This window comes from Macrotis lagotis, chromosome X (genome assembly GCF_037893015.1).
Source record: "Macrotis lagotis isolate mMagLag1 chromosome X, bilby.v1.9.chrom.fasta, whole genome shotgun sequence".
Taxonomy (NCBI): Eukaryota; Metazoa; Chordata; class Mammalia; order Peramelemorphia; family Peramelidae; genus Macrotis; species Macrotis lagotis.
This window is the reverse complement of record NC_133666.1, coordinates 449704476-449718803: the sequence shown is the minus strand read 5'-3', so window position 1 is coordinate 449718803 and position 14328 is coordinate 449704476. Positions and strand designations below refer to the sequence as shown.

Below are 14328 nucleotides of genomic sequence, written 5' to 3'. Positions count from 1 at the left end.
GTGTCACACTTCAAAGGGCTTCTTTAATTTTATTTGTGGCTGAAGCAAAAGCTTAAAGAACAAAGGGTTTTTGCAAAGCAGATTTAGCAGACAGTAGCCAGAAACAGTGGATATTTTGGCGCATGCTTGGATCAGGTGACAGTACAGACTGAGAACTATGGCAGCTCACTGAAATGGTTACAGAAAGTAATGGCCCTCGACTCTAGGTGAAAGCAAGGCAAGCATACAGTATGTAGCACTCAATCACAGGTTTTTCTAGTATTGCTGGTGGTTACTTTAGCAAAAATTATCTCAAACTTTAAGCAATAAATTGGAGAGGATTAATTCTTTATCTATTATATCTATGTTCATTTAAAATAGTAAACTCATTTATTTAGTATTAAAGCAAAGTTTTAACTTTGTTCAAAATCTACATTATGTTTAGACCAAAGTGAGCTATAAAAACATTGTTAATTAGGTTCTACCTAATTTACTAAAGACTAAAGTTCAGAAGGACCTGGTATCCTGAAACTGAAAATATTAAAATCTTAAAAACTAAGAGTTGAATTTCTTCTCAAAGATGTATTCAAAAATTTTAATATAGGGCACAAAGAGTTTAAGCTGAAAATTTAAAAAATACAAAACTCTGGAATTACCAATAAAAATGATTCTGGTAATCACATGCCATGTGTGAAGTTTTTGAAACTTCATTTTGAAGGGATAACTGAGATGGGATTTAGAGCTATAAGGCAAAGAAATTTCCCTCAACATAAAACCACCTTCCTACTAGAGATTTATAATTTAATAAAAATAATGAATAAATGTCAGTATCTTTTAATAATTAAAGGTTTCCTTTTTCTAATTATTTCTGGTATTTTGTGGTTTTCTTCCATAAAACTTATAGATTATTTTAATATCACTTTTCTGATATAGAGATGAACTATGCTATAATTCAATTTTTCATCTCTTTGTAAGATGAAACAAAACTGGATGGACAAAACTGCATTATCATTATCATTACAATGAATTCAACTTTGCCAAAGTTGAATCTTTAGATTACAGTTATAATTGGGGCTTTATCTTGCCATTTTGGAAGAAATAATCCTAAGCAATGATTTTGAAACTGATAAAATTTTCTAATAAGATACCACTTGGCTGAGCAGTAAAGTGGAGACACTTTTATATAAGGCACATTTTTTTTTCATTATCCAACATTTATTAAGTGGATTATCACAGGGGTAAACAAACAGTTTGAATTACTCTGTCCTAAAGAAGCTTGTAATTTGGTTTGGAAACAAAAAAGGGGAACTGACCAGTCACCCTATTCAACCTGATTTGGAATAGAGCAAGAAGGTGAAAGAGATGATAATAGGATAAAGTGAACATTTTAAATGGGAGCCTCTTCCTCTCCTGTACATTTGAAAGAATGAATTCAACATAAAACTCAGTTTAAAAGGAATGTGTACACTGCACCAAGATGAAATGACAAATTGTCAACAAAGAGCCAGGCTTTAGGGCAAAGTCACAAGGGCCAAACAGTTTAGGATGCAATAGTTTAAAACTGGGGAATAATGGCAGGCAAAGAGTTTGTGAATGATTAGATATCTCTACTATTTAGGACATTTGGTCCATTCAATAATCTTATCATTTCACCTAAGAGATCATTAAATAGAATCAATTCAATTATTATTACTTATGAAGAAAAAATTCATGTACTAGATGATGAATTTATTCCATTTAAAAATTCTATTCATGTAATATAGATAATACATTTATCTCATTTTAATAAATAGTTCCTTACATTCATGGAAATAATTTTCCAAATATGTAAAATGAAGATTTGAGAATTTCAAAACAACCTAATTCTTATTTAATAAATTCTATATAACTGTATAAAAGTACAAAGTAAGATACACATTTCAGAAATGTCACTTGAAACTCCAACAAATTAAACCAAATTCAATACATTTAGGTTGATAAATTAATCTGTACATTCAAAGAACAAGCTTGATTTTTTTTAATGAGTTAACTTATGTTTTATTAGAATTCAGTACTATTATTTTTAAAGACACACTTTTGAATCTTCTTTTTTTCTAGATTTTGTCAGTTCATATGGAAGGAAGAGAGCAAGATAATAATATTCTAGAACAATATTTTTCAACTTAAGATCATACATCTAAATTTTTTCTCTATTGGTCTAGAAAGTCAATAATTACACTTCAGTAGGAAAGTAGGAAAGGGATTGAATTAAAGTGAGATGTATCCTAAACCCCATCATCTACCCTAATATGTAATGTTGAAGAAATTTCAAAAATCTCTTGTAATGTAGAAAATTTCAAAAATGTCTTCCAAAGCACAAGACAATCTATCTAAAGTCTAAAATATTGTTGACTGTAGAAGTTAACATGTACATTTTAATTAAAAAAACCAAAAACAACACACCTTAAAAAAGCTAGAAACTCTCAATGAGAAACAGAGGAAAGAAAATTCTAACCTTTTCCCCACACCCTAAAACACTATTAAAAAAGGAATTTTTAAAGCCTTACGATCATCACTGTAACTTGTGCTATACTCTATGAAAATATCATCTAGTACAAATCATCTAATGGACTGAAGAAACTACAGATTATCCCTGCACTCTCAAAAATTTTTAGTGAATCCAATTTTCTATTCACAGAAAAACTTTCCAATTAAACTTTCCAGATAGCATGATGGCCAAATCCATTTAACATATGAGAAAAAAATGAGTTCTTGGAAATTCAGTGCTCTAAGATAATTTTTATAATTTTCTTTTAAAAAAAAACTTTCGTTGACACTTCAACAAGATAGCAATCTTCTTGAAGTCAATCCATATGTTCTACTGGATCTTTGTCCATTCAAGTCCGCACATGGCAGATGCTTATGTCACTCTCATGCAGACCCGCATGCTTTATTGTCTTCTACTTCAGGGATTCTTTAAGCTGTCAAAATCATTGCCCATTTCAAGTTTCTGGGCATAAAAGGGAACAGAAGGTTGGCAGAGAACCAAAAGTTGACCAGCTTAAAATCTCATGCTGACTTTCTAACAAATTTAAATCAGAACCAGAATTAAAGCTCAATTTCCATTCTTGTATTTTCACTACTACAATACTACCTCTGTCTATATGTATTTTCATAAAAAGAACTTTATTAGCAACAGAAAACTAATATGAGGGGTATGAGACAAAAACTTTATCTCCTATCAATGTCATTTCTCCTCCTAAATCTTTTCATTCTAATACTACTATTCTTTTTGGTCAATTCTTTCACTATCATCCCATAATTGGTTGTTCTCTGATTAACCCCTATTCAATATCACCTTCCTAAAATTAGGGACTGAGTAAATGATGCCTTTCTATTCAAATATAATTTTAAATGTAACAGAAAAAAGAGAAGAATGGACTTAGGCCTTTTAGAGAAAGGGACTTAAAACAAGCTAGGAGCAGCCTGCTGAAGTTATTAAAGTAATTTTTACACCAACTTGAGCTTCAAAGACCAAGGAAGAAAGCAAAAGAAAAAAAAGGTTAGGTAGAAATTCTGAGCAAAGAGAATCCAAGATACTGTACCTGCGGACTAAATGAGTAGAGGTAATAAAGTTCTCTTCTGGTCAAAAGAAAAAGATGAATAACAAAAAATATAGTTCTCTCATGCAAAATAGGAAGAGAAAAAACAGAGAGCTGATGAAAATCAGCCTAATTTTACTCTCAGATTTTCTTCTCAGAGTAAACAGAAAGCAATAAGGGCAACTTTTCTGTTTTGCATTGAGAACAGGGCAAAAATTACAAAAGACACATAAGCAATCTTGGAGCAGGGAGAAGAATACAAGGAGTTTCCATAAAAAAAAAAAATGAGTTCTATTAGGCAACAGTAATAACTGAGGAAGGTGAAAAGACATCAAATTGAATCTCAGATAAATGCTTTAATTTTGGTCTCAGTTTTATCTTCTTTTAAGAAATGTACATGAATGTTTGTCACTAGACTAACAGGACTTAATTGGCATGCTTCATTTTAATACTTTTTTAAAACAAAGTTTGTTCTTTGCTTAAGGAACACATTTGCTATCTAATGGATCTATAAAGATAAAGATATATGTAGATATACACTAAATGCTTTGATTTTATCATAGAGGCTTTGGAAAAGTTGAGCTGGTTGTCCCCACACAAGTTAGGTATACTGTCCACAAATCAGAACCCCCGGCAAATGCCATCTATCGGCTCAAGTTCTAAGGCCTCAGTCGACCATCTGAGCTCCCCATTACAAATCTCTTCTCTAACCAGACAAAACATGAACCTTCTATACAACTAAGTTCAATTGTTCTCTTTTTTACCTGCCATATAAGCGATGCTCACTTTTAAAACCTAAGTCGTGTTGATTTTAACTTCTCCTCTCTTCTTGCCACCAATCTAAAAATTCTATACTTCCTTTAAGCCTCAGATTTGTACTAATTCTCTTACTAGGTCACAATGGCCTTTCTCATCTCTGAATTCCTTTAACAACTGTACCACATAACACAATGCTTTACTGTTGATATTCAATAAATGTTAACTATTTAATCAAACATAGTACAATGGATAATAGTCTGGGTTTGAAGTCAACAAGATCAGTGGTAGGGGCAGCTAGGTGGCATAGTGGATAAAGCATCAGCCCTGGAGTCAGGAGTACCTGGGTTCAAATCTGGTCTCAGAAACTTAATAATTACCTAGCCATGTGGCCTTGGGCAAGCCACTTAACCCCATTTGCCTTGCAAAAAAAAAACCTAAAAAAACAAGATTAAGTGGTTCAAGTTCTACCTGTGACCCTTGGCAGGCAATTTAACCTCTGTGCTCAGGGCAAATCTCTAAGACTACAGAGCTACAGATAATGTACCTTATAGCTGGCAGAAGAAATTTTTCCCTGACAGAGCTCCCTGGACTAATGAAATCACAAATTCTGTCCAAAACACCACAAAGTGAATCCATTCATTATCAATCAATTCTATCTAGAGTAAATAGTCTATGTATTTTTGTTTTCAAATTTATTTCACTTCCTACTTATAATACTTCATTCATACAATGCTGAATACATAAAATAACATCAATAATACTGCAATACTTGAAGATCTGGAATTTTGCTAATTTATGTGTTCTCTCCACAAACATATAATGTAACTTCTCAACTCTTTAGTAGATAAGTCACGAATTGTCATGACAAAAAACATCACCTGTTAGTCAATACTCTGATAATTAGTTTCTGAATTTAGAGGTGTGGTCTCAGATAAGAGATACCCCAGACTTATGTGGCTTTTTGGCTTTTTTGGCTTAATTAGATTCTTTAAGAGAACCTGTTAAGAGTCAGTGGGGATTGTCTCTCTAGGTTCCAGGTCAACTCCACACTACAAAGAGAGTTATGGAGGAATGCTTCTACTAAGAGCACCACATATTTCTTTAGCATTTTACAAATGCTAAAATTTTACAAAACTACCCCCAAGGGAGAGGTAAAAGAAGTACTATATATTTAATGGATGAAGAAACTGAGGTCAAACTGTGGTAGTAATTTTTAAGCTCAATTTTTGAAATCAACCCTAAATCTGCCTAAAACAGGGTTTCAACAAATGTCTTCAATGTTGCTGTTCTAAGGCCGCTGCACTTTACTATTCGTTAACTTTAACAGACCTTTTGATAGGGAAAAGACTTTGGGCTCAAAAATTGAATCTTCTGCTCCCTCTATATCCCCTGCTCTGATCAGGTTGGTTATTCTTACTGTTTTATTCTCAAACTTTTGTTTGTGCTTTTTCCTTCACTGCAATACTGAAAACTTCCCATGTCTATTTCTTCCAGGACTCAGACTTTGTACCCAAACTGACTTCATGATTTTTAAATTATTTTTCCACTATCTAGACTGGGAAGTCAGAGAGAAGGAAGAAGAGATTCAGCACCAAGAACAGGATCCACAGAAATTAACTTCCTCCATCACATCACTTGCTTGGCAGGATGGCTAACAATACAAGCATTTTCAATAGTTAATGCCAAAAATCCAGCAGCAAGACCAGAAAGAACACATTAAATCTCTCTTTCTCCATCTCTGAAAGAGATTTCCTGCCCCTCTATCCCTGATCACCCTGGAAAAGACAGTAAGTTTCATTCCTGCTTTTCTGCAGTATTTTTCTCTAAAGTAAGGAATTTTTGTTTGTACTATCGGTATAGTTTTCATAAACTAATGAGGGAAAGGGACAAAGGGAAGCAGATAAAGTCAGGAACTATAAAAATCTCAAGAGATTTTGCACCTAATTAAAACTCTAATAAGAATTTAAAGGACAATCTGGGGTTGATTTCGATAAGTATGATCATCTCTAAAGAGGCATATCGAAGCAGATTCTAACATACTGCATTACAAACACTAACAAAATTTAAGGTTTCTTTTTAAAGTTTCATTCTGATATTTACAAAATCTGTGGTTAGAAATGTAGTCATATGTCATTCTTTAGCATGTGAAAACTAAATTAATAAGTGATTTATTTGGAAAAATTTCCATAACACACTGAATTAATTCCTTTAACAGAAATCAAAATCTGTAGCATGTATTATCCTGATGTTTATTAACATGGTCAATTCCTGTTTATCTGTAGGAATATATGGCATACAGCTTCCAAAAATCTATCAGAAAGTAACGGCATAAAACATAAAAAATAAGTAATTTATATGTACTTGTGAAATACATTTTTCCCCAGCAAACTGATTTACAAGTATTTTTCAAAGAATGACTATAAAAATTACTTTAAATTTTCTGAGCACATCACTACCAGCAAGAAAGAAAGCTTTATGAAATACTTCAATCAAAAGATTATTATGTGTAAAAGTTAAAATTAAAATCCTTTTTTAAAGCTTTCTCCACTTTTACTCCTGATTTATATTCTATTTAGCCCATCACCCATTACTTGTCTCATTTGCCTTAGTTACTTGATTACTGAGACAGATTCATTAATTAATTTTTAAATGTTAAGATATAGTGCTTCCTCCAATCACTGTACTCCCAAATTCTATTGTAACCCTTTTATAGTACCAGTTATACCCGCCCCCTTAATTCCTTAAGGACTAGAATAAACTAAATTTTCACAAAGTATGTTTCCTTTCTTTCTACTTTATTCAAATTCCATCACAATTGAAAAGATCACCCTGCTTGTCCAAAAACCTTCAGATTTTCTAGTTCTTTAAATTATGTCCTGATTGGCTGATTCTTAATGCCCACAAACTACTTTTCCCTGGTCCCTATATTCACTGTACCCATCATTTTCTTGTATTTTTAAATTTTTCCTCTCATATTTTTCTTCTAATGTGAAACAAACATCTAATTATATTTCCTCATCAGCCACTTCAGAATTTTTGAAGGTCCTGTTAACCTCTTAGGTGACCTCAGTTTTGATTTACATAAAATGAAGGTGCCTGATTATGGGACCTTTACAATCTATTCTAGATTTAAAATCCTTTATTTTTATATAAAAAATCAATTATTCCCAGCATATGAAGTAGGAGAAATGAAATTCTGAAGATGTGGGTATGATTTCAATGAGGAAATAATATACTAAAGGACCATATTCATTATAGGATCAGTATTTGCTTTCTAACATGCAGAGGTCAGACTCTCATGAATGAAAACAATGGAATCCTGCCTCATTGTGATGTACTTTTACAGCCCATACCATGCCCTAAGGGAGTCTGCTTATTAAAAACTAATTCCTTACTTCTCCAAGTGAATTTATTTATTGTTTTATCTATGGCTTTTAAACTAGAGTCTACAAACTCTTAAATAATTCAGTGAATATATTTATTTCTTTTTTTTTAAACATAGCTCATAGGATCATAAACCTTAGAGTTGGAAGAGATCACAGACCTCATCTAACCCTAACCCTAATTTTACAGAAGAAACTGAGGCCCAAAGAGAGCTTGACTGACCTTCCAAGACCACATAAAATTACATAGTTGAGGCAGGATTTCAACATAGATGATGATTTCAAGATCAGTGCTCTTTAGTCCATCTCGTAACTGCTTTAAAGATACTATAAATTATTTGTAAAGTCTCACTCTTGCTTAAAATTGTAAAAAAAAAGCTGCATTATAAATGTAACCACAGCATTTTCACAAAGATTATTTCCTTTGCTTCTTAAAACATACCTATGAGAAGACAGGGAAGAACTTATGTCCATTTTACAGACATGAAAATGAGTTCAAGGAGGCTAATGCCTTGAAATCCCAAGCCAGTAAAAGATAAGAGTCCAGAACAGAATTCAAGTCTTCCTTCTACTTCCATGAGAATTCTTTCCATGAGGTAACACTGGCTCTTATGGTTTAAAAAGAGCATATTCTAATTCATCATTACCGAATAAATTCAGTTTCATATTTTAAATTCCTCGTACTTAATTCATGATAAATTTTTAAAAACGTTTTTCCACTGAAACCTTAACAATTTTGTAAAATTAGAAAATGCCATCTAACTATTATGTATTTAGCTATTTTTATGCTAATCAAAGTGAGAGCATGCTAGCAAAAATTGAGACAGGAAACCATTTTCCTAAAGATTTGCCAATGAATGCAGTCTAGGCTTGCAAATTGATTACAATTCTCCTACTAGACTGAATTTAGGCAAATCCGCATGATGAATAGGCAATTTGTGTAGCCTACAAGTCATACATGCATTACTTACTTCAGATTTGAATCCTGGACCCCTAAGACAAAAAAAAACACTCTTCAATAAAGAAAATGTTATGGGACATATTCTAATATCCTAAAAAACTTTTTACTGATATATCTTATGACATGAAATTTAAAAAACTATATAAGATTTTTAGGTAAAGTATCAATATGTGAAACTTAATCATGACTAATGATTTTATCACCTCACAGCTTCTAAGGAAAAGAAAGGATGATAGAAATGTCCTAAGTTAAGTATTGTTAAAATATCAAATATTTAAATAATTTTACTTGATAAGAACAAAAATATATTCATTTTTATTCTAGACAATATCATCATCTGTGAAGCTTTCTCTTCCACCATCTTATCTTAAGGCTATAAGAGAGATTTTTCAGTTTCCCAAAATATATTCTTATGTAAAATTTCCTCTAAAGAAAAAAAGGGATCTCCATTCACAAGAAAAAAAAAATCCAGTAAAGGAAAACAGAAGGATTTAGTCCACAAAATTTCTGTTTCTGATTTCTCAAACTTTTGTTTACTTCTGGAAAAGTAATCAAAATTGTTACAGTGTTCAATTTTTTGATGTTGCAAAAAACATTTTTTGAAATAGAAACAGCAAACTTCATTCTAAATCTATTTTATATTTTAGAATGATAAAAACTGATATTTCAAGTATATAACATCTTTAACATGTGCCTTAAATTATGTTAATATGTGCCTAAACTTATTAAGTTTTTTTGAAAGAATCATATACTTTTTGTAGAGAATACCCCAAATTACATTAAAGATAATTTTAGGATATTAGTCTGAAAATTGTATATTTAAGAACTCCACAGTTTTAAAATTTTCTATTTTGCTTTGTTTCAGTTAATTCATTTGAAAGAATCAATTCAACTTTAAATGGCAATTGAACTGTTTGAGTTTGAAAGCTGGGTAAAAATCCCACAGGGATTTTTAAAGTAAATTATTTTTATAACTACTCATTCTTTTACTTATTGAAAAGGTGATAACATTTATAAAATAATCAAATGAATCTGCAAATAATCTTAATTTAGAACTGAAAAAAATAAAATGGATGGCTCAGCCTTTCAGAATAAAATTAGTTAAAAAATTAACAGATTTTTACTAAAGGATAACAGATTCTAATATTGCTTTTCTGAGAAAAGCTATAGGTAATGTATGTACATTTATAGTTGTATTGCAAAAATTATTAACATAATGGAATTTGCACACCTAATTAATCAAAAAATTTCTAAAAACTTCACTGAGCTGCCATAATTTTTGTCAGCATATGTAGTACTGAATGACTAATAAAATACCTGAATTGAAACTATTCCAGTCTAGCAGTTTGTAAGATCTTGTGTTACCCATAATTCCGACAAAGGCTGAGTTCAAAACATCAAATTAGTAGATTAGTTTTAGGAGCAGAATAGTAGAAAATAAAACACTACAAACAAGAACATAATTGACAACACCATTTCACAGGAACTGGAAAGACAGACAGTAAAGTTAATTCAAAAGTTGAAATAGGGAAAAAGGCGCATGCTATAGCAATCGAAAAAATATATCCTTTATGAGGAATACCTTAATATTCAAAACTACTCCATTTTTCCCTTTGCTACACATTCTTAAATACTTATTTTCTCCATGATTTTTTTTCCAATCTTAATATTTAGTGGGTAGAGAAGGGAGAAGTGGAAAGCAGGAAAGGTTAATAGTGAAATAATTCCAAAATCACAACTTTGTAAAGCTGTATTGCCATCTTCAGAATAAAACCTCCCCTAAGTACTACCTTTGAAATAATTTCCTATATTCCCTGCTCAAGAGAAATCAGTGACTTCAATAATTCTGATAAATTAATTTGAGAGTGCAAGCAGAGCATGTTAAAATAAGCCCATGCATCTCAATCTATCATCAGTTTCTCCCTTAATGTTATCATCAATGAATGCTAATAAATTAAGATAATCAAATGTATTATAAACTAGCATTTTAACCTTTTTTATAAGGGAAGAATTTTAATAAGTACTTAAAATTTAACTTACTATCCTTGAATATGAATTCCTTTATAATGCATAATTGTTTATATAGTTTAAGTTTATATGTCAGTTTAATCAAAATCATATTCAATAGAAATATGAACATATATATAATATATACACACATGTGTATATATCTACATGTGTAGATATATATTTAACTTCAATTTAGTGGGTTTTTTAATTAAAGTTTTATTTTTCAAAGATGTATTCACTCTCATAGGACAGAGAGGCTAGTGAGAGGTATTCTAGTTTCACAACAAATAAACCCAGGATTAACACTATGCTGATTTAATAGCCAAAAAATATTTTCAAAGAAGAAAAGTTATCAGTGATTTGAAGATCATTAAAGCAAGATATTTTACCACATTTAGGGATGTTTGCTACATGGATGGCTAGTAGTAAACAATATAGAGATAACAATTCTTAAAAAAAACAAACTTGATGCAGGACCTACTACAGTACCTTTCACATAATAGGCACTTAATTAACATTTTTTATTTGGATTGATGCTTTAAATACAATACTTTGGCTTAAGTATCTATCCTATACATAGCTTGTTCTCCCAGGCTTCATAATTTAATCAGAGCACAGATGGTAAAACTTTAAAACAATATTTTTAACTTATAAAAGGTTTAACCAAACTTGGATTTATCCTTAAAAAATATTCTTATTGTTTCTCTGTGACTAGGTGGTAAATGTTATTGAATAAAATGTTAGTGTCAAAGTTTTTAGGCTGATATAATCTGTGACTAGCCTATGGTTGGCAAGATAAGTTTTATAAAATCTTCTAAATTCATATTTCCATTGTTTTTTATCCCAAAATATACAAGGACATAAAAATAGAGATTAGGAACTTACTATAAAAAATTGATGTACCAATATCTTTAAGAGTATTAGTATGACAAACTAATAATCTGGATATTCTACATACATATATATACATATTTACTGCTTAAACATACATATTTACTGCTTAAAGATAATGATCTCTAATCTTTTTTCCAGTTCTAACACTCTGAATATAAGTTTTTAACTAGAACAAAGGGATTTTTAAAAAAAAAACAGAAAAACAGAAGTAGGTAGGTGGGAAGAGAAGACTGATGCTTTAAAAAGATGCAGCTGCCAACCTTTTAGGCTAAATAATCCTGGCTCATGCATGCACACCCAAAGTAAATATCACTTCTCCAAAACCTTTTTTTCAGAACTACAATGCCCAATACAAAAATGTATATGTATATAATTATCTAAGTATTTCTATTTTGCTCTCCGAAAATTAAAAATAACCCAAACAACAATGAATTATGACTAATTTAACTCCTAAACCAAAAAGTATTTTAATACTGTGGAAAAAGAGAAAACAAAACTTATATGGAGATTGTGCTTTTCACATGAGAGCTTCAAAACACTTTACTTTTTTATGGTGTCAATATGTGTACTCATGGAGAGGCTATGAGAACTATTAAGTTAAAAAAAATAAGGAAACAGTTAATAAAATATAAACCAAGTGCTACACATATGGAAAAAGAGAGAGAGAGAAAGAGAGAGAGAGAGAGAGAGAGATACTGACATTACAAAAGAAAAATGTTTAATTTGGGCAAGATCATACATCAAGTCAATGTCAAAGAAGAATATTCAATTTAGAATATCAGAATTCAGAAGATTTTAGAGGTTACTGTTCAGGAAGGTGGCTGTTCTATATTCTGCTGCCTACTTCCTTTGTTCCTTTACAATTATGATCAATGTCTGTGAATGAAAAATATGACTTCCTTTTTAAAAATATAAATGAATTGCTAACAATTCAGCAATGTAGCAAACAGGAGCATCACAGATATATTAAAAATGTTTTGAAAATTCATAATAATATTACAAATTTATATGCATTTTATATATATATACATACTTTTTCAATTAAATTTTAAAACTCCTCCCTAAGTAGGAAAGGAACTACTTAAATATGCAATATATAAATATTAATTGCAACACAGAATTAACTAATGATAGCCATGGCTCAGTAGCTAATGGCAAGATTTTATCTTTCTAAGCTCCAAAGGTGCCAACCTTAATGTACTTTCTTGGCTAAATTTTAAACCAAAAATTAATCAATGTTTTTAACAATTTGTTTGAAAAGTCATCTTTTAAAATTCATACAAATGAATGAAACAAATATCTTTAGTATAACACTTTCTTGAAGTTTTTAGAAGATTTTAACTTTAAAAGTCTAAAACAATTTATAGAAATCACTTTAAAAATTCAATCCTAAACTTAATAGAACATTTTACAAAACAATTTTCCTTTTTTCAACATACCAGGATTGTGGATGCGATCCAGAAGCTTCACAGAACGTGCACTAACAACGCCCCCAACATGAACAAGAAATCCCGAAGGAAATGCCGTCAAGGTAAAAAATGGAAATTCCTGGTAGGAAAAAAGGGGTATGGGGAGAAAGTCAGTCAATAACTTGCAAAGTTCCAGTAACATATGTCAATTATTTTATTTATTCTGTCCACTGAAATCAGAGGCATGCCAGTTGTAGATATATTTTTAAAAATATATCATGTAATTCATTTGTTAACTTAAAACACTTAGATGGCATAGTAGATAGAAAGCAATGGGCATCCAAAAGGCCTGAGTCCAAATTCTGCTTCAAATCGATCCCTTCTCAACTGTGTGATCCTAGGCAAGTCACTTAACAGGGAGGCCTCAAACTCAGCTTATACATCTAAAAAATGAGGGATGAAGAGGAGAGAAGAAATTATAAACACCTATCTCAGGATTTTGAAAAACAAATAAGATAATATAAGTAAAGTACTTTGTAAACCTGACACTAATAAAACAACAAACTATTCTGTATAACAATGTTTCCAAGGGAAAATGTTTTCAGAGTTCCCGGGATTCCAAGTATATATATTTCACTCCCATTCCAGCCCTAATAACCAGAAACTCTTTCAAATCCAAGTTCTCTTTCATGATTTGGACAAGGCTATTAACAAGGTGATAGTAAAGAAGAGAAAAAGGCAGTGAAGAATGTCTCTAATTCTGAAATGACAAATACTGGGAGAGATAGAAATAAAAAAGAAGAGAGGAACTAGTAAGTGTACATCTTTTTAATGGTCAGTGAATAAACATGTACTAACATTAATACCTTTTTAAAGATCACTGGAATCAGAGTAAAATAAGAAAAAAGCTCTGAAGATCAAAAAACAAGTCTCAATGTCCCCATTCATTAATAAACTCATGCCATTCATTCACAAATTATTTAGTTCTTTTAAAACAATTCTATATGAAAGTACTGAGGTTGAGAGAAGATTAAATGATCTGCCAATAATCACAAAACTAGTAAGTGTCTGAGTGTGTAATCTTGATTCCAAGTCCAGTACTTTATCTATTGTCCCCTATTAAAAGCATATATAAGAATAACTAGATCAAATGGTCAAGATGGATCCAAATCTGCACCACCAGCAGAATTGCTTATATCAATTTTACCCTAAGTACATCAAAGTATCGATACAACAAAAAAGTAAATGTTCAGTATCACATTTTGTAAAAATCACATTTTACAGATAGTAACAACTTAATAAGTAGTACCTAAAGTATCATAAACAGTGTTAAAGAAGTGATAGGAAGGGCT

General features: G+C 31.0%; 1 protein-coding gene across 1 annotated transcript in view; it reads right to left on the bottom strand.

The window, feature by feature from the left end:
* Positions 1 to 14328, bottom strand: part of LOC141501401 (C2 domain-containing protein 5-like) — a 119466-nt gene that overhangs the window by 54351 nt on the left and 50787 nt on the right. Inside the window, 1 exon segment of the mRNA XM_074205317.1 lies at positions 13007 to 13115. Within this exon segment, the coding sequence (XP_074061418.1) occupies positions 13007 to 13115 (109 nt within the window).